This window comes from Ovis canadensis, chromosome 1, assembly GCF_042477335.2.
Source record: "Ovis canadensis isolate MfBH-ARS-UI-01 breed Bighorn chromosome 1, ARS-UI_OviCan_v2, whole genome shotgun sequence".
Classification (NCBI taxonomy): Eukaryota; Metazoa; Chordata; class Mammalia; order Artiodactyla; family Bovidae; genus Ovis; species Ovis canadensis.
The window spans coordinates 190,109,663-190,134,435 of NC_091245.1; the positions used below are offsets into that span (position 1 = coordinate 190,109,663).

Consider the following 24,773-nt stretch of genomic DNA (forward strand, 5'->3'; position numbering starts at 1 on the left):
AACCCAGGTCTCCCACATTGCAGGCAGACTCTTTACCAGCTGAGCCACAAGGGAAGCCCAATAATACTGGAGTGGGTAGCCTATCCCTTCTCCAGGGGATCTTCCCGGGAATCGAACCAGGATCTCCTGCATTGCTGGCAGATTCTTTACTAACTGAGCTATCAAGGAAGCCCAGTACCCTTTACTAATATCACATAGATGCACATTCCTTCAGTCATTTAATATTTATTGAATGTCTACTGTGTGCAAGGCACTCATCCATGGCCTGACCAACCACATTCAAGTACAAAGAATCATTAGAACCATTCCACATCAAAGTGTAAAAACACTTTGAAAAAGGACATAGAGTGGTCAAAATGACGAGGTAAGCAGAACATAACAACATACATTAAAAGGTCATTTTTTAAACTTTGGACACTCCTTGGGTTGATAATGCTTTAGGAAGTCAGCTGTGTTAAATTCACATCCATGGATGGCACTGCTTTCTATGCCAACATTCTTCATTCCAAAGCCTTCTCCCTCTGTGTCAGTACTTTGTTTTAGCCGTTATGCTACTAAACTCAATGAATCATGTTATTTAACTTGTCAAGTCATAGAAAATTTTAGCACCATAGAAGAGGAAAGATGTTTGGATTGAGTCTCTACACTCTGGATTTGTGTAGCCTAAAAGCAGTTCATACCCGATTTAGTCATTTCAAGGTGCTGATAAGAATAAGAATGGCCCAAGAAAACAAGTAACTTGGCCCAGCTGTGGCTGCCATATCCTGTTCTGGGAATTCTTGGCACAGAACACTTGTGACTGCTGCTTTCTTCAAGACACACAAACTGCAGGGCTTTCCCCCCACCTTTGGACAGTGTCTAAGCGTTGTGACTTTGAGGCAAAGTAAATTCTCTTAAGTCCTGATTTTGTCACCATAATGACAAGTTATCCACCTTAAAGAGGTAGTTAAGAGGATTAAATGAGAAAAAGTGAAAAGTCCTTAACCAGGCACCTGGAAGACTAAAGTGGTTCAAATAAAGACTAGTTCCCTTTATCTGACCTGTAAGAAAACAGACTAGGATTCCTTTGTCTACTCCTAGCTGAAAACAGAATGGAACTTCATCTACCCTTAATCCTTTCTCCTTACTCCAAACTTCCAGATGAATTTTATGTCTGGTAGCAATCTGCTATTTTAAAAGTCAGCATACAGAGGTATTTGTTTTATCACACCTTTACGATGCTCTGGTACCCACTGTTACTACCTTTTCCTGACAATAAAGCACGTTACAGAATACTATCCAAATGAGAGCAGACTCACTGGACTAGTAGTGCCACATCTGGTCTTCATTACTTTAAAAATACACACACACACATATAAAGTTTTTAACTTCTGATGACAGAAAAAGGTAGCCACAAATATTTCTCAGCTGGGTAGACATATATATTTACTCTGCTTACCTCATAACAGAAGAAAAATGGTGCTAACAGAAGCTAACAGCTGGAGCTAACAGCTTCAGATGGCAAAAAATTCAGATGAGACTTCCACAATAGGTACACCTGTCTGAGCAAATTTTGGAATGTAAGAGGTAGAACGTAGTAAGTATGAAAGGCAAATAATACTTCTTCCTAAAAGTGGATCCCCTCTTTACTGAAAATCACTCTTAGACATCACAATTTCCAATATAGGCAGAAAGTCCCAAGCCCTTCAACAGCTATAATGACTTGCCTCTTGATATTAAAATGTTCACAAAATGAAGAATTCTTTAAGCTGAGGAAAACTTTCATAATGCAACCTCAAATTGGGGGGGTTAAATAACTGAAATATTTATTTAGCACTGGAAAATTAAATTCATAGTTGCCCGTGGGTGGCCATGTACAACAGAGGATAGCTGACAAAGTCTGCTTAATAAAATATACAACATATTTTTTCTTATGCAAAATCAGCAACAATCTGGGATAATTCAGATTTATTATGGGGTAACTGTCAAAAGTTTATATCTGTGACAATAATGATGAAAAACAACCCAGAGTTCATTCAGCTTTTTCTGGCAGATGGAAGGTACAATCCTAGGGCAACAGAATTTTCAACAGTACAGCTGACAAAGTGTAAAAAGGTTCTAATTACTTAGTGACAACATAAAGTGTTCCATGGAGAACTGTGTCTCCTAAATCTCACATTCTTCATACCTATCACCTTTACCTTTCTAGGTGTCTTTCAGTCTAACACATATCTACCTGCTGATCCTTCAGATACAAAGTGTCTTTACATCCCAAATGTTATCAATGCTTCCCACCCCACCCCCCCAACTAAAGTTCTCATTTCAAAGAATACACTTTGAAAGTTTAGAGGAAATAATAAAGGAGAAAGGAAAATCAAGCCACTTTCCCCCAGAGCGGTATATAAAACTACAGAAGAGTTTTCCTGTGTTGAAATTAGCATGCTTTTGTAATGACTAACATCTCAGTGAAAGTAAATTAACAGTCTGCCAGGTATAGAACTAAAAACAGGACTTTTAACAGCTACCTTCTAAAATGTCCTTCTGTTACTAAAAAGGCTGCTTTATCAGTTCCAACAGTTATGATGGGATTTAACTTTTAATCAATTCCAACCTTTATATTTTAAAAACTTACTGCAAGAAAAAATTAGCTATCTCATTGGCTCATGAACTTCTAGGACAGGAGCAAGATAAATTCCTCTTTTTTCAGACAGACAATAGACTATATTAGTTAAATGGATGTTGTTTTACTTCATTCATTGAGACACCTGCAGTTGCTAACAAAAACCCCCAGTGTATGCTTTGCTTGCTAATTAGGGGAAACTTCATTTTATATTTTTTCCATTCAAATTGATTTATCAAAACAAGCTGAAATTTTTAAAATTAGCCAATAGAAGGGACATGATTTAAAACATCCTAGAGAAATGATGTTACCAGTAATTTACAAGTAAAAAAAAAACTCAGCCACAAAAAATGTCAAAGCTAAAAACAAGAGTTTTACTATCATTCAGTGCTTCTATTACCCTTCTGAAAGAAGTTATATTTTAATGTGATGTAAAGGCAACATTGAAAGTTTTTCTTTAAATTAACCACCTAATTTGTCCCTAAAATTACAAAGAAAGTCTTTTACAGGTCAAGTGCAGTAAACTAAAATGTTCTTTCAGCACAAAGCAGCACTAGAAAAAGTAACAGTTATAGAAGGAGTTGACTAGTTTTGCAGTGGCTGCTCCATCAATAACAGACATCAGCAGACGGTATCCATTCCAGAGCACAGACACAGCTACAGACTAGATGCGAAGAATGCGTCACACACTTGGCTGATAAATGTTCTTTGTCTTTGTATCTTTCTATTTTGAATGAAGTGGATTTCTTATTAAAGTTTAAATCAGATCACATAAGTTGGTGGTTTAAACAACATGATGAGGTATGAAAGCTCTGAATATCCCTAATGTTCAGCAGGATTTACCAGAGATATAACGGCTTGTCAGGGGAACTTTCAAATAGTTACACTTTGGGGTTATAATGAATTCTAGGTTTAAAAGGATATTCTCTTAAAAAGAACTGAGCAACTTTCCTTCAGAATTCATTTTGAACAGCACATCAACAAAAAATCTTCTCTGATAATGTCCCAACATTGAGTCAAGATGGCCAACTAGCACCAAGAAATCGTATTGAACTCAGTCGCAGTTCTCTTGGCAATTAAGCTTATTTTTCTCATTCCAGTCCGAGCACAAATGTGGATCACTGAAGACAGTACTGGAAGCGCCATTTGTAGGTAGAGGTCGTAGTCATTAAATGAGCCAGAAGGTAGAAACTTTATTTTATGGAAGGGACTTGACTGGGCAGCACTAGTAGGAGATGAAATGATTAGGGAACAATGAGGTCATAAGAAAAAGATCACTGCCCTTATTTGGGTTAAACAGGTCTGTCCAGAAGATGGTCATTGAAAATAAGGATGCTACTTATGCGCAGCAGGAATACACTAGAATCCAGCTGCACCTAACTAAGAAAAAAAAAAAAATCCCTAAGTAGCCTTTAGAAGCATATGTTATTTGCCAGTCACAGAAGGGAACAGCACCTAGGGTGAACTCCAATTTAATGAGGACCTTGATCAGGACCACAAAGCCTGAAACATTTGTTTTAATGCAGAAACAGCCCTAGTCACACTGGTTAAGTTTGGGGAAATCAGAGGGGTTTTTTTTTCCTGTTTTTAACTTTTTAATTGAATTACAGGATATGGTTTTGATCACTAAGGATTCTAAATCTTCATACCAGTATTAGAACTGTACCACTTCCAAACCCTAAGACATGTAAGACCAAAGAGAAGCAATAGCCATACAAATTAATATGTGCCCCTCTCCTTTCTGCTCTAAGGGAATCTTCAAACCAGTATCACATTTAAGAGTCAAAGTGTTAATTCTTCAGCATTCCTGACAACTAGAAGCACATTCACTGAAGGCTGAAGGTGAGGGAGCGGATGGTTTACTATCTGTGGAGAATGGCGTCAATAGAGGAACGAAAACCATCCAATCTCACTAAGGATTAATGCAAATTTGGCTAGAAAAAGCCACCAGTTAATCCAAGGGTTCACTGTGGAAGAACTCATGAAAAGTACTCTGAAGTACACAACAGGTCTAAACATCTCCCTTGTTGCAAGTAGTTGTGTGAAATTCAAGGTAAAGATTTAGTCTCATCTTTTAATGTCAGTATTTTTCCCACATTAAAGGGAATGAGGAGTCCTCTTTTTCCCCCAGAAAAAAAAAGGGAGCCACATTAACATGTGCATATTCCCATGACTCTATAATATGTAAGTGCGGATCTCGAAAGCCTAGGGTTTTCCATAACAGAGTGGGCCGTTCTGGTTATTACCCTTTTATTAGAAGGGTATTTCACCACAGAGAGCCAAAGGTTTTCCAGATGTGTGTAAGAGAGCAGGTGCGCAAGGCAAGCAAATGAGCGCAAACAGTATTATGGAAAACATTTGAGAAGTTAGCTCCATGAGGACTGTGGGCTCCACAAGAGGACTTGACTGGGTAGCCTGGTCTGACACAGGGACATGAAAGCAGAGATTGCTTCAAAGCTGGAAACCTTCCATAGGTGCCTCACACTGCTGGAAGATGTACTGCTGCTGGTTGAGGTCAACCTGGGGTGCGATGCTGCTGTCCTCATCCTCCGTCCCAAAGTAATGCTCAATAAGATCAAAGGCCTTCTGGTAGATCTCTTGGTTTTCATGACTCTGTAAGAATTCAATTTTATCCAGGCCTAAAATGAAGAATTTTTTAAAAATCTGTTAGAAATTTTAATAAAACTGTATTTTGCCATGTTTGTTTCTCTGATGTAAAGGAAGATTCTCTACTTACTTCTCATAAGCATTTTGCAACACAGAAAATATTCCTCCAGTTACAACTGAATAGAAGTATTGCAAACTGACATCTTAAATGTGTGTGCAAGCAACAGCCAGTCCCCAGAAGCAGCAATTTCTGTAACAGTCACATCATCCTGTGCCTAAGGCCAGTAGCAGAAGTTTTCCTACTGGACTGTGTCTGTGGCCTAAGTTTATTCTTAGCTCTGGTTCTATCTATCCAGGCTCTGAGCTAACCAGTATCATTTCAACAAAGGTGTAACATCCATAAATCAATCAGCCAGAATCAATTTACATTGCTTTAAGGAAGAAATCCAACCAGGACAACTAGCCAACACATACTCCCTTTACTAAGTTTAAGTACATCTGAGCTAGGCTTTCTTTTACCTACAGCTTATAAGCAATCTAATGGCTACAGCAATACTGGAAACAAATGTTAACAGTGCTCAGAAAAAAAAAAACATATACATATTAAAAACCATATATATATATATACACACACACAAACATGCAAAAATTAACAAGATTTCTACAGTAAAATATCTGGACAAAGGAACATTTGTCTTTTTATACATTTCAAAACTTCTTACACTATGCAGGAATATAGTTTTTATAATCAAGCCTTTTACAAAGTGGTAAACTGCTAAAGTCATTTTAGAAAACAATTCTGCATTATCTGATAAATCTGAAGATGCCTGTCCCCTATGACCCCTAATTCCAATCTTAGGAATAAACACACCTTAGAGTAGTGGTTTTCAATAGTGGCTATACATGAAAATCACTTAGGGAATGTAAAAGTTATCAAGTACAATGGTAAACCAATGATTAAAGGTACAGTTAGAACTGAGATTGGAAGAATGAGGAAACCAAAAGGCAGATAGTGACTTGACTGTTTCTAATGAAACTAGAAATCTTTACAGTTAGGAGCACAGAACTGGGAAATGCAATGCAAAATCAAAAGTCTAAAATCTTAGAAAAGAAGTAGAATGGGGCGTTGTCTACAGTAGATATGGGTGCTCTTGAGGTTGAGATGTACTAGTAAGAATACAAAAGTATCATAATGGGGGGCAGCATCAGGGAACAGAAGATCCTAACAGTCCAATGTAAAAAGGGCTAAACTTAGGATACTTGCTTCTCTTCACATCTACAATGCATCTGTTTTCCCATCCTGCATACTAAATATTTATAGGAGAAATTTTTTGTATGAGTTTGCTAATGACCGGTGTAAACAGGCCAGAAAAGCACGGAGGAAAAAAAATAATTTCAGGACATCTATTAATCTCGCTTACCATAAGCTTCTTCAATCAAAGCACAGTAAGGATTAATGCCAGTGCCATTCCTTTTGGCTTCTTGTTCTCCAAGCCTCAGGATATTTTCCAAGCCATTTAGGGCAACCTGTACGATCTTAGAGTCCATGACTGTGAGGAGATCACAGAGTGGCTTGATACAGCCCAGTTCTACGAGGTACCTAAATTGATAGAACAATTTAGTCAAACAAAGCTTTTAATTTCATAAAACTTTTGGTGGGAGGGAAATCCTAAAATTCACTGAAGAAATAAAAGTAGGCACTCATTCAACCATACAACCTACACCTTGTCCAAAAGAGTCCAAGAGACACTGATAGCAAATAAACATGAAAAGACACTCAACATGTGTCATTGGGAGGCTGCAAATCAAAACTGATGACCCCACACATCTGTTAAAATGAATAAAATCCAAAACACTGATAATATCAAAGGCTGACAAAAATGTGGAGAAACAACATCCTTTTTCTTTCTTTTTTTTTGCTTGAGACAACATCTCATTTTTTGCTGGTGGGAATAGAAAATAAGATAACCACAGTGAAAAACAGCTTGGCAGTTGTTTTTTTTTTTAAAGAAAGCTTTCCATATGACCCAGCAATCACACTCCCCAGATAGTTACCCAATTACAATGAAAATTTATGTCCACACAAAAATCTGTACAAGAATATCTATAGGAGTTTTATTCCTAACTCAGGTAAATGAATAAACTATAATTATCTAGACAATGGAATACTGTTCTTATATAATCACAAAGTTGTGTTCAACTCTTTTGCAACTCCAAGGACTATAGGCCACCAGGCTCCTCTGTCCATGGGATTTCCCAGGCAAGAATACTGGAGTCAGTTGCCATTTCCTTCTCCAGGGGATCTTCCCCACCTAGGGATCAAACCCATGTCTCCTGCATTGGCAGGTGGATTTTTTACCACTGAGCTACCAGGGATTCAGTGATAAAAATTAAATGAGCTATCAAGCTATGAAAAGATGTGAAGGAACCTTAAATGCATATTGCTAAATGAAAGAAATTAGTCTGAAAAGACTCCATACTGCATGATTCTAAATACATGACATTCTGGAAAATATAAAACTTTTATAAAGGCAACAAAAAAAATATTGGTTGCCAGGGATTTGAGGGGTGGGGTAAGGGTGTAGTGATGAACAAGTGAGGAAGAGGGGACTTCTGGAGCAGTGAGTGATGCAGCAATGGTGGAAACATTCATCAAAATCTGTAATTGTACAACACAATCCTCAATATAAAATATGAATTTAAGCTAATAATGTATCAGTACTGGTTCTACTGTAACAAATGTAACCATACTAAAGCAAGCTTTTACTAGAAGAAATTTACAAAGTATACAGGAACTTTTACTATCATCTCAATTTTTCTCTTCTTTTAAAAGCCTTAATTTTTTAAAGTTTATATCATATTTAGCTTTATTATTTACTATGCAATGACTTTAATAGTATCATGCATAATTTTATTTAAATATTTACTGATAATTTAGATGATATGTCCTTTGACAGGCTAGGTCACTCAAATACAGACTACATAGGCCAAAAGCCATTTCTGACCATTTCCCCTTCCTTTACAGCACAGTTTTTAGTCACTAAAACCTGTTAACCATTCCTTCAACATATCTATATAATTCTCATTGTTTCTCTTTAAAAAAAAAAAAAGCCTCCTTAGATTAGTTGCTGCAAATTTGAAAATCATAGAAAAGCATAAAGAAAAATAAGAAGTATCCAGAAATGTGCTACATATAAGCAGGATGACTTTGGACAAGTTATATAATCTGTGTCTTAGTTTCCTCAAGTAGAAAAATCTGGGAACCACACTAAGTCTGTCAATAAACGCCAGCAAAATTTTAAAAGTAGTTATTTAAACAGATGACTTACATATCTGCACTTAAACTCCACTGGCCTGTACAGGCAACAGCAATTGGCTATCTCAGAGACTTGTTCAGAATCTCCAAATTGTCCTCAAGCTTGATCCTGGTCTACGTTTTATGTGATCTCCTCTCCCCACTAGAAATCTTGGTTCGGCGACCTCTAATCCTTGTATTTTCTTTTAAAACCTCATTAGTTTTATAATACTATCTGGTTGTAAAATGTTTTATTATGAAAACCGGAGGAGGCAATGGCACCCCACTCCAGTACTCTTGCCTGGAAAACCCCATGGACAGAGGAGCCTGGTCGGCTACAGTCCATGGGGTTGCTAAGAGTTGGACAGGACTGAGCGATTTCACTTTCACTTTTCACTTTCATGCACTGGAGAAGGAAATAGCAACCCACTCCAGTGTTCTTGCCTGGAGAATCCCAGGGACGGGGGAGCCTGGTGGGCTGCCATCTATGGGGTCGCACAGAGTCGGACACGACTGAAGCAACTTAGCAGCAGCAACAGCAGCAGCAGCAGTGTACTGAAAACTTGATTCAGGATTAAAAAAAATTTTAAGTTATAAAAAGCTTCTAGAACTTGTATATAATTAAATGAATAAATACTGACTAAAACTATTTTAAAACTACCAAAAAATGTGCTAATAAGTAAATTCAGAGTTTTGAAGATGTGAGCAGATTTTATCTGCAAAAACATGGTACTAGTACTTCTTGTATTCTGGCACAGTTCATTCAATGAGTTCTGGGTTCCCAATTCTAGCCATTTAAATTATACCTCCTTACAAGATCAGAGGAATTTAAGGTGCTATTTTCTGCTGCAATCACTCATCTTTGGAGACCATAGTGGTGTTTCACTATTGATACAAGTTTCTCTGAAGTAACCTTCATCAAAACAGAGGACCAGGGGAACTGGGCTGTTAGGAGATGGAAAGTCATACCACTTTGAGAAAAGCATGGTTCAAGTCTGGAACTCGCTCCAACGAATGGTGTATTTCAAACACTCGGATAAAGCAATCACTGATGCTAGGTGGCTTTGTGTCAGGAAAGGCTTTCGTTAAGAAAATTTCTAATGAGCAACAAACTCACTGTGTCTTAAACCATCTCTCTTAAGACAGGATTTTGCTTCTGTGTCCTCATTTTTATCAAAAGCGGCACTTTTTTCTTCAGTCTTTGGCTCTTTCATTTCCTTCTTGATCTGTTACCAAATCCTATAGCTTTCTTTCCCATATTTAGACCCGTACCTCACTGCTACAGCTATTATATATATATTTTGCTCACACAGCATGCAGGATCTTTAGTTTCCACTAGGGATCAAACCTATATGCCCTGCAGTGGAAGCAGTGGAGTCTTAACCACTGACTGCGAGGGAAGTCCAAGTCCTTACAGCTATTACCGTAATTTTGGCCATCACTATGTACTAAACTATTAATACTACAATGGCACCTTAACTGTTCTCTTTCCTCTCCTCAAAACACTGTCTTCTTCGTATCACTTTTAATATTAAAGACACTCCAAAGTCTTCCCAATAGCCAAGATTAATGCCTTCATCCAGTTTTCAAAGTCTATCTATCATTAAATTCCTCATGCCCTATAGAGAGATTGATTTGCCTCTTCCAATAACATTTACTGTGCACATTCCTCCATGATATTCTCTCCTCCAAAACTACCAAATCTCTACTCAAATGGCAAGTTTCATCTCTTTTATGAAACTTTAACTCCAGGCAACATTATTTATCCTACAGTTTTAAGAACTGTAGTATGTGGAGAAGGAAATGGCAATCCACTCCAGTACTATTGCCTGGAAAATCCCATGGACAGAGGAGCCTGGTAGGCTCCAGTCCATGGGGTTGCAAAGAGTCGGACACGACTGAGCAGCTTCACTCACACAGAAGAATTAACATTCCTGAGGACTAGAAACAAAAAAGGCAATTTTGCATGTACAGAAGACAAGTGGTATACGAAATTATTTTAATGCTGTTATACCTCTGTTTTCCAGCAAGTTGTAGGTCTATAATATTTAACTGAAAACTTATTTTTGTAATAACTTAACTTGGCATAAGGATATTTTTCAGGAATACAGAAACAAGATATTTTAAGTCACAAATATATTTAGGCAGACTACCAATATAGCTGAAGGGTTTATCAAGTCTTTAACAAATAAAAGTATCTTCTGATGTTAATGAGAAATTGAAGAGGAAAATTTTTCCAACTCTTCGACACAGAAATGTTTCAAGTTCATTGAGAAATTACACATTTTAAATACAGAATTTAGAGGTAATTATTTTGAAAATAACAGCTACCATACAGTAGTTTAATCAGGTCTGTGGGGGTATGGACCAGATAAATTGGATTGCACCTGTTTTTTTTTTTTCATATAAAGATTCATTACTTCTTTTGGTCAGGAGGACATTATGCATTCATTAAATTGTTTGTACTTTTATTGTAAAAAAAAAAAAAAAAAAGAACTGTAGTATGTATTAGCATTTGATTATATTTAACCTAAAATTATGAAAACTTCCCAGGTTATTCATAACTGGTCCTTGCATCTAAATCTTGTCTTCTCAACAAGAATAAGCAAAAGCCACATAGATGTCTTTTATCAGTAATAAAGTCAGTTTATTTTCTCTAATTTAGACTAATATTTTCATAATAATCTTTCAATATAACTCTTTAATTAAGAAAAAATGGCTAGGAGATTGATAATTAACTTCATTATTACAAACAGCTATGCTGAATTTTAAAAAGGGATAGGAGCCATTCCATTCCTAACAGAGCAAAACACCCTGAATACTTCCTGATGGATACCACAGTATTTTTTAAATGTCTTTAAAATATATACATGTCAATTAAGAAAACATACTGGTATAATATATAGTGACAATAATTATAAATCTGAATCTGAACATAAAACTTGACTGTCAACTGTTCTGCATGTGTGTATGTTAAGTTGCTTCAGTCATGTCCAATTCTGTGCGACCCCATGACTGTAGCCCACCAGGATCCTCCGTCCCTGGGATTCTCCAGGCAAGAATACTGGAGTGGGTTGCTGTGTCCTCCTTCAGGGGATCTTCCCGACCCAGCGTTGAACCCGTGTCTCTTACGTCTCCTGCACTGGCAGCCAGGTTCTTTATCATGAGCGCCACCTGGGAAACCCCATCAACTGTTCTAATAAACTTCTATATTACTTCATTTTACCGCCATCTGGTGGTGACATTTAAAAATCATAGTATTCCAAACCAGAATTTTGAAGATTAAAAAAGACCCAATCTCATACAAACACGTTCTGAAGACCAGTTGAAGTATCTCCTATACATGATGAACTTTACTGAAATGGCTACTGCATGTGTTAATCTATTTAAACTGTATTATTTCAGGTATATACTTCTGATTTTCTGTAGCTGATCAATTTCTGAAATCTTAGGACTACTTTACCTTCTCATGTTGAAATTCCAAACTCAGTACTAAAAGTCAGCACTGGCTGAGCACCTATGTTTAATTCACAAAGAAACAATATCAGAAGTAGCTATGTTTCCCCCATGTTACATATACAGAAAAGGTGAATGGTTTAACACTTATTGGTAACCATCTTCTCCTCATTTGAATTCCCCAAAGTATGTTACAGCAAGATATATCCATAATTAAGCATTTGATTATATGTTATTCTTTTGAGGAATTGATTCCTATCCATATTTATGCACTGTGTAGCCATTAAGGTTGTAAGTTGCTGCTCTAGGGGCCATTTAAGTCTCAATCTAATATAGATCTCTCTCTTTACTGAATAATAGTACTTTACGAGACTTGCCTCTACTAAATTTGGCACTTTCATACTTCTCTTTCAAGTCTGTGCATTTCTATTATTAAGACATCTAAATAAGAAAATAGCAAGTTAGCTATTAAAGTTGGACTCTTAAGAATTCTACAAGTAACCTATCGGACTACCCACAATGTTTTTGATTATGCAGCTTTCAGAGTAGGCTCAAGCCACCCCCTTTAAGTATTTCGATGGCCTCAAACCTCAACTATGGAACTATGCCTTTCTTCTCACATCCCAGAATTATCTTTAGCAAAAAAGAATGGGCAAAATATTAAGAAATCAAATATACACTTCAGTCTAATTATGAAACTAATAACAAGAGGTCAGAGTTGGGCATTCTTAACTGGGAGACAGAATGATTTTCTTTATAAGACACGACTTGGCTAGTACTTACTTGATCTGTTCAGCTGATCCTCCAGAAGTTGCATTTGTGATGGCCCAGGCAGCTTCTTTCCTTGTCCGAAACTCAGCAGTCTGTAATATACTAATGAGGGCTGGGAAAATGTTGGCATCTATCACAGTCTGAAATTAAAGAAAAAAAATTGAAGACAAGGAAATTACAAGAGTTACAAAAATGTTCATGATGCTACTTATAACTTTTCAGCTAGCTTTACTAATGTCGACCTTCCCCTGTTAAAGATTACCAGAAGGAGTTAACTCCTCATTATCCCAAACTTTTTGGCTACACTTAGTTACACTAACATATTCCCTGGAGTTTGTGACTCTGTAATCTCCTACTTTTCTATTCTACATGGGTTCTTTTCTCTTTTATTGTTCTCTCTTATTCCATTCACAATAACAAATTCTAAAGGTTCAATTCTCTGTTCCTTTGCCATTCTCCTTTCTTTCATAGCATCCACTCTCACATGTGTGTTCTGCAGCTCCAGTCCCCATTTCTCACTGGAATCGCAGTCCAAGGTGGCTGAGAGCTTAGTTTACATCTGCTATCCACCTTAAACATATCATCTGCTCTATCAGGTCTTTTTTCAGACCTCTCTAGTTCACAAAGGCTGTTCTGTATTTATTTATTCATTCTAAATTCAATCAGTCACCAAGTCTCCCTTACATTCTCAATTCAGAACATCCTCAATTCATCTTTTCCTTTAGCACTGCCACTATTTTACTCCAAGCCACAACCTCCCACCCAGATTACCAGAATAGCCCTTAGTTAGACAGAGTACTTTTATTTAGTCCCTCTCATATACTAAAGTAGTCTTCCTCAAATTGCTTTCTTCATGTTTCTCCTCAGTTCAAGAACCTAAAATGGGTTATCATTTCCTGTATCAAAAATCTGAGGAATTCTACACGAGAGCTTGATGGTAGCAGACAACAAACTACAGCTGAAAACATGCTATAAATTGCTATAGCTATAAATCTCAGCCCCTGACAGCTTTCTGGGGGATGACTAACAATGTTTTCCTGGTCAAGAACTCTTATTACACCACTGAAGGAAATCAATTAAGTTTAGTGGAAAGACGCTTCATCTTGGTTCTGTCATTTACTGAAGGTATCTGTGAGCAAACCATTTTATTTCTCTGAGCCTCAGTTTCATCTTTAATCAAGAATGTTGGATTAGATGACCTCTACAATTCTACTCAGCTCAAAGTCTATGGTATATCTGTTCTACCTTGTTGTTTCAGCCTTTTTCGTGGTCTATCCTGAAACATCTGGCCCATTGTCTCTCAGTTGGGTCACTCTCCCACTAATACAAGAACAAAAATCAAGGGCAGATAACCATTTAGAGAAAACTAGGTCCCCAAAGAGTCGTGAAAAACTGAAGCAATCTAACACAAGTCCATTAAAAAATAAATAAATGTTTTACTTGGCAAGAGTAAAAAGCCAGTCTACTTAGCATAAAGTCCATCAAAACATTTTGAAAATACAAGATACTACGTCTCAGATCTTGGCAAATTTTCAAATATTTAAGGCAAAGAGAAAAAGCCAAAGCCTGAGTGTAAGTTTCAAAAGACTTAACCTCTATAATGCAATAAAAAACCAAGGTGTAGACTACGTAAGACAGCACTGGAAATTAGTGGTGTCCAAGGCAATAAGGAAAGAAATATATACACACACACACACATACACTTTAAATGCTGACTGAAAAACCCTCAAATAATAAAAATATAGAATAAAGATGGGTGATATGAGATTACCTGGATCTGTGCCCTATTTCCAGCTGTGATATTAGATATTGTCCAACATGCCTCCTTTTTGATAGACTCCTTTGGGCTACTCAGCAAATGCAACAAACTCTGCAGAGCTGAGCAATTCAAAATTACCTAAAGGTAAAGTTTGAAAAGGTTACTTATTGTATTGATCCAAACAGAAGTAAATCTCTAACTCACATACTTTATTTTAGGAAAATACAGGCAAAAAAAAAAAAATCTCTCCTTGAAATTTTAGACTTAACTTTATATATGTAAAAAAGTATTCACTGCTAGTAAGAATTCATTTCTAAGATTATCAAAGCAATTTCATTATATATACTCACAACCACTAAACAATGTGCCTTATTCACTTTACTATGCCTATAGCATATTAAAATATCTTTCCAGTAAGTGACCAGAAATTAGTAAGTGGTCTCAGAAATCAATATATACTTAGTTAAGAATACCAGGTGCTTTACAGGATACAAAGATTGAAAATACATGCCCGCAGCTATTAAACAGTTTACAAAGGTGAAGAAAGTAAGACAAATAAAAGTGAACAAGGAAATCTACTCTACCGGAAACTAAAACCATAAAGTTATAATGATTAAAATAATATGTGACAGGCTCAAGAATCAATCATTAAAGAAGAGAAAAGTGAAAGTGAAAGTTGTTCAGTCCCGTCCAACTCTTTGCGACCCCACGGACTATACAGTCCATGGAATTCTCTAGGCCAGAATACTGAAGTAGGTAGCCTTTCCCTTCTCTAGGGGATCTTCCCAACCCAGGGATCGAACCCACATCTCCCACACTGTAGGTGGATTCTTTACCAGTTGAGCCACAAGGGAAGGCTCTAAAGAATAGAACAGCATATCTAGTCTAGAAACAAATGCAAGTATTTATCAAGAATTAAGTATATATACCTTTTTCTTCAAGAAAGGATTAACTGACTAGTAGTCTTATTTAATAGATGGTTCTAATGAAGAAGAACTAAAGAACCTCTTGATGAAGATCAAAGAGGAGAGTGAAAAAACTGGCTTAAAACCCAATATTCAAAAACCTAAGATTATGACATCTGGTCCTATCACTTCACGGTAAATAGATGGGGAAAATGTGAAATTGTCAGATTTCATTTACTTGGGTTCCAAAATCAATGCGGACGGTGACTGCTGCCACAAAATTAAAAGACATGTGCTCCCTGGATGAATAGCTATGACAAACCTAGACAGCGTATTTAAAACCAGAGATATCACTTTGCTGACAAAGGTCCATATAGTCAAAGCCACAGTTTTTCCAGTCGTCATGTATGGATGTGAGAGGTGGCCCGTAAAGAAGGCTAAGCACCAAAGAACTGACACTTTGAAACTGATGTTGGAGAAGACTTGAGAGTCCCTTGGACTGCAAGAAGATGAAACCAGTCAATCCTAAAGGAAATCAGTCCTGAATATCCACTGGAAAGTCTGATGCTAAAGGTGAAGCTCTAATACTTTGGCCACCTGATGTGAAGAGCTGACTCACTGGAAAAGACACTGATGCTGGGAAAGACTGAGGGCAAGAGGAGAAGAGGATGAAAGAGGATGAGATGGTTGGATGGCATCACGGACTCAATGGACGTGAGTTTGAGCAAACTCAGGGAGATACTAAAGGACAGAGAAGCCTGGTGTGCTGTATGTAATTCATGGGGTCGCAAAGAGTTGCACATGACTCAAGTGACAGACTGAACAACAAGGACAACTAAAATAAGGGGTAACTAGTTGAAAAAAATTTTTAAATCAATTCTTAACCCCAAACAGTTACTAAAATAAATTTGCAACCTATTTAAAGAGTAAATATAAAAAACCATAAAGCAGAAGAAAATATTAATATAAATTAGCCAGTTAACAGCTGGTTTGGAGGCCAGTGAAGGACTTTATAAGCATTAAAAACAGTAGAAGAAATTACAGGGGAAAAATCAAAATTTTACCAAACAAAAACTTTTTTATGTCAAGAAATTCATGAAAATTAAAATGGACAGCAATGTGAAAAAGCATTTGCAACAGAAAAGGTTGCTGTCTTTAGCATGTAAACTGATAAGAGAAACTACAATTTTAATAGCAAATTACCTCACAAAGAAATGAAAATTAAAATGAAGCCAATTTTTGCCTATTAACTCAAAAAGTAACAAAACTTGTAGTTTAACAAGTACAGTCATTCCAAATAACAGTATAAAAAAGTCACAAAGCAATCTGTTAAATGCTGAATATGTCGTGTGGAAAATAAGCATGTCAGAAGTTAAAGAATTCCTTGAGAAGGAGTAGTAAGAAAAAAAAAGACTTCATGGGAGGGGGTGGGAGGAAACACTCTGAAACACAGATAGGATTTTATAAAGAAGAGGCAGGACACAGCATATGGAAGGATTAGAAATGAAAAAAATGCTGACAGGCTACCACAAAGTACTGAATTAAGAATACATGAGTGAAACTTAAGGAAAGGTTCTGTACCCAAAAAAATTAACAGGAGGCTAGAAAGAAGAATGCAACTAAAACACTGCAGTGCAAATTCCTAAGTCTTTCAAGGTTCTTTATCTCACAGGCATTAAAGCTCAATGTTTCTAGGAGGAAAAAAATGTGAACAGTTATTTTAGAAAAGTTTAAGCAGTTATTAGGAAGAATACTGGAGAAGGCAATGGCACCCCACTCCAGCGTTCTTGCCTGGAGAATCCCAGGGACGGGGAAGCCTGGTGGACTACCGTCTATGGGGTCGCACAGAGTCGGACACGACTGAAGTGACTTAGCAGCAGCAGAAGCAGAAAGAATACACCGAGAGGGGTAAATGCCGGGGAGAGCAGGAGGATAAATACAGTAGGTACAGCAACAACCACTGTATGTGAGAAAACAGGGCCCAAACTAAGGTAATCAGGTGTGGACCTAGAAACAATGAAGGGACTTGCCTGGTGGCGCAGTGGGTAAGATTCTGCCTGCCAATAATGCAGGGGATATGAGTTTGATTCCTGGTTAGGAAGATTCCATATGCCACAAAGGCTGTGCACAACTATTGAGCCCAGGCTCTAGAGCCTGCATGCTGCAATCACTGAAGCCTGCATGTTCTAGGCTCCATGAGCCGCAACCTACTGAGCCTATATGTCACAACTACTGAAGCCTGCACACCTAGAGCCCGTGCGCCACAACAAGAGAAACCACTCCAATGAGAAGCCCTCACACCAAAATGAAGAGCAGCCCCTGTGTGCTGCAACTAGGGAAAGACCACACCAAGCAACAAAGACCCAGCACAGCCAAAATTCAATAAAAATGCTAAGAACCCATAAGACCTGCTGACTTGCTATCAAAAAAAGTATGAGAGATGAAGACACCAAACATGACTGCAAAGTTTCAAGAGTGGGGGAATAAATCATACCATTAATTGAAGTGGGAAAAATCAAAACTTGGAACTCACTTTGTGGGTGAGAAGATAAAGTGAGACAGGTACTGGAAACATGTTACTGGAACTTGAAAGAGATCAGAACTATATACAGATTCAGAACTTCATTTATTAGGTAAATATTTTTTGAGTCTCTACACATTGTGCCTGGGACAATTATAGAAGAACAAAAGTGAACAAGATTGACACAGTTCCACCTCTATAAGCTTATAATCTAGCAGACAGTTATCATACAGTGGTAAGTGCTATGACGGATGAAACAAAGGAGGGAGCACCTAATTTAAGAGTTAGCTTCTCAGAGAAAATTAAAAGCAAGACTTGAAGAATGACAAGACATTAGTGGCAGAGTGCGAGTTTGTGTAAGGAACTGGTCAGAGCAGGGATGGGGGATGGAGACATATATTCCATGCCAAGGGAAGCAAGCTCTGTGTTAAATCTCAGAACCCAGGTGTGTCCCAGCTATTACACATAGGAATAAACAGGGCAAAAGCATAGAGCATGACATGCGAAGGGGTAGACAAACTTTTTTTCAATAGCAAATACACTAATATGGTTTTAAAATTCAGAAAATAAAAAGGACTATATAGTTTTAAGCTTCCTTTCCATTCCTATACCCCAGCTACCCACAGAGACAACCAATGTTATTAGTTTCCTGTGTGTGCTTCCTGAGAAATTTCATGCAATTACAAACACACACATCTATTGTTTTTTCCTCCTCTCCTCTCCACCACTCTTACACAAATAGTAATGTTTGCTACACACTATTCTGTGCCTTGTTTTCCTTTTTGAACAACAGAACCTGAAAAACATTCTATGTATTAAAACACGCTTAATAGGTTCTTCATTCTGTTGCATAGCATTTCATTATACAGGTGCCAGACTTTAAAGGATCTTAGAACACTATCCAAGAACAATCAGGGGCTATAAAAAGACTTTAAGAGAATGACACAATCAAATTTGCATGTTACAAGCATCCTTCTGGTGACATGGGAATAGTACAGTAAGAAATGTGTGAACTAAGCACTGCAAGGAATGAGCAGAGACGACCATCATTAGTGACTGATAAGAAAGGTAGAAGAAAGGCAGTAACCAAGCTAATGTCAGGTTTTTGGCTTGGATGACCGCTGGGGTCATTCACCAAAACAGGAACGTAAAGAAGCAGAGGGCCAGATAAACCAGGAAAAACAACAGTTCCTCTGTGGACAGAATCATTTTAAAGTAAATATTAAGAGCTGGAAGACAACTGACAACAAAGTCTCTTTAATTTTATAGAATAGAAAAGTAAAGACATTAAATGTCTTGCTGAAAGTCAGAGCTGGTTAAGAAACAGCTAAAGCAGAAACCTAATCCCCTACAGAGGATAATCCCATAAAGAGAAAAAGAAGAGGTAAAGGAGCTTGCTCAAGAAAAACAAATGGTCAGTGAAGCAGGAGACCCGAAATACTTCAACATCACAGAAGCCTAGGAAGATAATTTTAAAGATGGTGCCAATGCATCTGAGGGATCAAGAATAAAAAATAGCTAGAAGTGAGTGACGTATCTTCATATAAAAGTTGAGTGGACTAGAGGATCACATTAAGAACGGGGAGGGAAGATCCTCCTCACTTGGGAAACTTACCATTTACAGAATGGAGGAAGCTACTAGGGAAGAGGAGATGAAGCTGACAGAAAGGATGCTACTGGAAACTTCTGATGCTTATAGGAATCCCTTCAAGTAGAAGTAGTGAGAAATAAATCTAACCAAAAGGATAAGCTGCACTATTGCGTGTGTGGCCAGTTGCTCAGTTGTATCTGATTCTTTGTGACCCCAAGGAGTCCACCAGGCTCCTCAGGAACCCAAGATTGCTACAAGCAGTAGGTCAAGACAGAGATACAAGTAGTGAAGGTATTGAAAGTGGCAGCCAAGCTAACATTTAACAAACATTAATGAAACAAAGTATCAATTCTCCCCAATAATAGGGAGTTAAATACTGTAATAGAAATATATTCATGGGGGGTGGGGGGGGGGAGGTTTCAATGTGCTATTTTGGAAGGAAGAAAAGTTACCATTAATTCATACCTGTGTCTGAATATCATCTCCTGTGACAATGTTTCCAACAGCCCGCAAAGCAGGAGAAACCACTTTATAATCATTATGCCTGCAACCATAAAAAGAAAAGATGTATTATATCCAATAGTAACATCTGTAATCTCCTTTCCTTAGAGCTAAAACCCAAGAGATAAGTGATAGGATCTTGGACCAGAAAGGTACAAGGACCCCTATCAGGATGAGGAAATGTTTCTGGTGTACCCAAGAAGGACTGTCTTTCCCTTATTTAATATTTTTAGATAAAAGCTACCAATCTGTCCTAAAAACCTTTCTCAAGTATTTTATCACCTAGAGTCCAAGTATTCCCTCTCATTCTTTAAAACAGGTTTCATTTCCTCTTTACTTGGTTTCCATGGTTGCTGATAACAGAGAGCAACAGTAACATTTATACAGCACTTTTTAACATTTTACAAATTATTTCATTTTCACAGAAATAAAAACACATCAACAGTTGAACTACCTTGAAAATGAGTCAGGCTCCATACTTCAAATACTAAACTCTTTCTACTAAACTTCAGCTCACTTAGTGGTCTGAAAACCCCCTCCAAAATCTTTTACATATCTGAGGACAGATATTAAGTTTTGACTTCAGGCTAAATAAGTTAATATCCTTTAACTTTCCTTAGATATCTTTTCTCTCCCATTTAATGAGATTGATCACTCTTCTCAAAACTATGCCAGTTTCTTCACATTTAAGATCTGATGACCAAAAAGAAATGGTTAAAATATATAGTAAAAGTGATTAAAGAGTACGAAAGATTACTTCCCAGATTCTGAATGCTGTACTTCTGACTCCTCCAGCATCACACTGCTTTTAATTCACAAAAGCACTATGCTACGGGATCTGTACCCAGTCTATGGGCCAGCTATCATCCCAGCGTTTTATACTCTAAATATTATACCATCTAATCCATTTGATGTGTCATCTTTGGGACAATGTTTCCTTCCATCTACTTTGTACTTACTCCAATAAATTTCACATGGCTTGTAATTATACTACTTTCCCATTATGTTATCACTCTAATTTTTCTTCAACAGTATTTTCTAAAAATTTGATTAATACAGTCTCAAATTAGTTATGCCATCAGCATATCTTCCACTTCATAAATGAAAGGGATCCAAAGAGATATAATAAAATTCAAAGTCTGACACTAGTCTAGGTTAAGCTTTAAAGAACTTAGACTAAGTGAGCCTAGACCACATGAGACAAAAGATAAGTTTGCCATCCAGTGGTTTGTCTCAGAATACTAAATATGAGCTAGAATTAAATAAATCAGAGTTTTCCAAATGTTTTTGCTGAAGGGCTGCTTACAGAGAAAGAGTGAGAGGCTCTTTATAATCCTCAAAACAAAAAAACAAACAGATTTAATGTGAATATAACAAAGTAACAAAGGACAGTAGCCTAAAGCACAACAAATCAGTATAATACATTAATATTTGAGTATCAGCAACTAGAACACTAGTATGAGAGACAAGAGAACACACTTTCTTAAAGATATCTTACATCAACAGCTCCACAAGTCTCCTACATACTCCTGCATCAATGACTGCTTGAATTTTATCGTTGGGTCCATCTGATAGATATGAGAGGGCCCAGCAGGCATCAGCCAGTACATCAGTGTCACTGACAAACAGCAGCCAGGACAGCACATTCAGACAAGGGGAAACCTGTAAAGGAAAGGTGGCATGCTTATGAAAGTCAAGAAAATGGAAGCAAGTGAGGAGCGGGGCAGAAAGCAACCAGGCACACACCTGGTGACTTCTGGGGTGATTCATACTCCTAGAGATGGAGTAATAAGTGGCCAAATGACATTTCCACCTTGTAGTTTACTTTGATGAAGTAGTCAGAGCCCAAGGAAAACAATTTCAAAGAGCAAAGTTTAATATATACCAATTCTCAGGGTGGGATTCCTTATCAAAACACTCTGTGGTTCACAGACAAAGCAATTTTCCTAAGTGCTAAAGCCAGGAAATTCTACATTTTAGATACTTTGTTATGAACAAAAAATGCCACATTTAAGGTTAGTTCAGAGCTTTCTACTGGCAGTGAAGACTTATTCCAAATTCAAACAGAAACAAAGACCTCAGTTCAGTTCAGTTCAGTCGCTCAGTCGTGTCTGACTCTTTGCAACCCCATGAATTGCAGCACGCCAGGCCTCCCTGTCCATCACCATCTCCCGGAGTTCACTCAGACTCGCATCCATCGAGTCAGTGATGCCATCCAGCCATCTCATCCTCAGTTGTCCCCTTCTCCTCCAGCCCCCAATCCCTTCCAGCATCAGGGTCTTTTCCACTGAGTCAACTCTTCGCATGAGGTGGCCAAAGTACAGGAGTTTCAGCTTTAGCATCATTCCTTCCAAAGAAATCCCAGGGTTGATCTTCTTCAGAATGGACTGGTTGGATCTCCTTGCAGTCCAAGGAACTCGCAAGAGTCTTCTCCAACACCACAGTTCAAAAGCATCAATTCTTCGCACTCAGCCTTCTTCACAGTCCAACTCTCACATCCATACATGACTACTGGAAAATAGCCTTGACTACACAGACCTTAGTCGGCAAAGCAATGTCTCTGCTTTTCAATATGCTATCTAGGTTGCTCATAACTTTTCTTCCAAGGAGTAAGCATCTTTTAATTTCATGGCTACAGTCACCATCTGCAGTGATTTTGGAGCCCCCCAAAATAAAGTCTGACACTGTTTCCACTGTTTCTCCATCTATTTCCCATAGAGTAACAGAACCGGATGCCACGATCTTCGTTTTCTGAATGTTGAGCTTTAAGCCAACTTTTTCACTCTCCTCTTTTACTTTCATCAAGAGGCTTTTTAATTCCTCTTCATTTTCTGCCATAAGGGTGGTGTCATCTGCATATGTGAGGTTATTGATATTTCTCCCAGCAGTCTTGATTCCAGCTTGTGCTTCTTCCAGTCCAACGTTTCTCATGATGTACTCTGCATATAAGTTAAATACGCAGGGTGACAATATCCAGCCTTTACATATTCCTTTTCCAATTTGGAACCAGTCTGTTGTTCCATGTCCAGTTCTAACTATTGCTTCCTGGCCTGCATACAGATTTCTTAAGAGGCAGGTTAGGTGGTCTGGTAGTCCCATCTCTTTCAGAATTTTCCACAGTTTATTGTGATCCACACAGTCAAAGGCTTTGGCATAGTCAATAAAGCAGAAATAGATGTTTTTCTGGAACTCTCTTGCCTTTTCCATGATCCAGCGGATGTTGGCAATTTGATCTCTGGTTCCTCTGCCTTTTCTAAAACCAGGCTGAACATCAGAAAGTTCACGGTTCATCTCTTACTAGCGTGTGAGATGAGTGCAACTGTGCGGTAGTTTGAGCACTCCTTGGCATACCTAGTTTTCTAGAAACAAAATTCTAACATTTTCGTTTATCAAATATCATTCTCTTTCTATTCACATTAACATTGGTTGCTACACTCTTTTAACTGTACTTTTTCTGCCAATTTCCCACAAGCATAATCCTTACCTTTGCAAATTCTGGAGGTGGACTTTTCCCTCTACAGAGATTAGACAAAGCCCATACTGCATTCCGGGTCATAGTCAGGCGGTTCTGCTTTGAAAATAACCTATAAGTATAATGATGCAATTGGTAAATGATATAATGGGCATCAATTCTCTGATGGCATAAGATAAATATTTAACCACTTAATGCTACTGATAGACAGATGTCTTCAAATAGCTCTTCTCCAGAACAATAAAGTTTAATTCTAACACAAAGAATTCAGAATTTTGGCACTTCTTTTTACACACCTGAATAAGACAGTGCCCAAGGAAATGAGCTGAACAAGTTAATAAGAAAATATTTGTAATGAAAAGCAACACTAGGAAATCCAAAATGATTTCCAAAGATGCACTTGTTTCTGAGGAACGTCCCATATTTTTATTACTCACAAAACAGAAAGAAACTTACTGCAGAAGAGGGGGAAGAATATTGCAGTCTAAGACATAGTCCCTGCACATGGTACTATCTCCAGCAATGTTGCCAAGAGCCCAGACTGCCTGTGAAAGAATTATTCATTAATGACAGGCTGTAGAGTTTAATTTTCTCATAGTTCTTTCAAAAAAGATGCCAATAACACAGTAGCTAATCAACATACTGTACATGGACATTAACTACTAATACCTTTAAGCTCACTCATCAGGGAGTCAAATGAAACTGTTATGTGACTGGTAGAAGATCAGTAATATTAACAGTATGCATGTGAATATACTTATGGTAGTGAAGTCATTAAAAAGAGGTACCAGTTCTTATATATTCTTTACCTTAGGGGGTCTTATCCTTAAGTAACATTCTGTGCAGCCCTTGGAACATATCAGAGATCCAAATGGTTTACTCAGCTGATTTAAAATGTATTTTAAGCTTGCTTACAAAAGAAAACAGTGAGCCAAGAAATTAAGAGCAATAAAAACGCAGAAAACTTGACTCAATTTTGGGAAGTGGATATACTAGCAATCTTGACTGTAATCTTTCATGGGTGCACACATATGTTAGAACTTACAAATTATACACTTTAACCATATGCAGTTAACTGTAGCTTGATTATACCTTAATAAAATTGTAGAATAAAATCGTACTCATTTAGTAACAATTTGTATTTATGAGTTTGACAAAGTTTGCAATAATGAAAAATGCATTTTTTTCTAAGTGATTTTCTGCACAAAAGTAACAAAGACTTGCTACTTCAATCAACACTAAACAGTATTACACACATACAAAAAAAAACTCAGTAAGTGCTTACATGGTCTAAAA

At 37.4% G+C, this 24,773-nt stretch overlaps 1 protein-coding gene across 2 annotated transcripts in view; it reads right to left on the reverse strand.

Annotated features, from left to right (window-relative positions):
* Positions 1-209: 209 nt before the first annotated feature.
* KPNA1 (karyopherin subunit alpha 1) overlaps positions 210-24,773 on the reverse strand; it is a 74,135-nt gene continuing 49,571 nt past the window's right edge. The window contains exons 7-14 of one of the 2 annotated variants that reach the window (XM_069555709.1): positions 23,934-24,022; positions 23,490-23,589; positions 21,504-21,667; positions 19,970-20,048; positions 14,500-14,625; positions 12,741-12,868; positions 6,628-6,806; positions 210-5,238 (exon numbers count right to left, since the gene is read on the reverse strand). In XM_069555709.1, coding sequence (XP_069411810.1) covers positions 5,051-5,238; positions 6,628-6,806; positions 12,741-12,868; positions 14,500-14,625; positions 19,970-20,048; positions 21,504-21,667; positions 23,490-23,589; positions 23,934-24,022 — 1,053 coding nt within the window. In that variant the 3' untranslated portion in view covers positions 210-5,050. The remainder of the gene's footprint in view (positions 5,239-6,627; positions 6,807-12,740; positions 12,869-14,499; positions 14,626-19,969; positions 20,049-21,503; positions 21,668-23,489; positions 23,590-23,933; positions 24,023-24,773) is intronic. The other variant, XM_069555710.1, reaches the window with a different exon arrangement.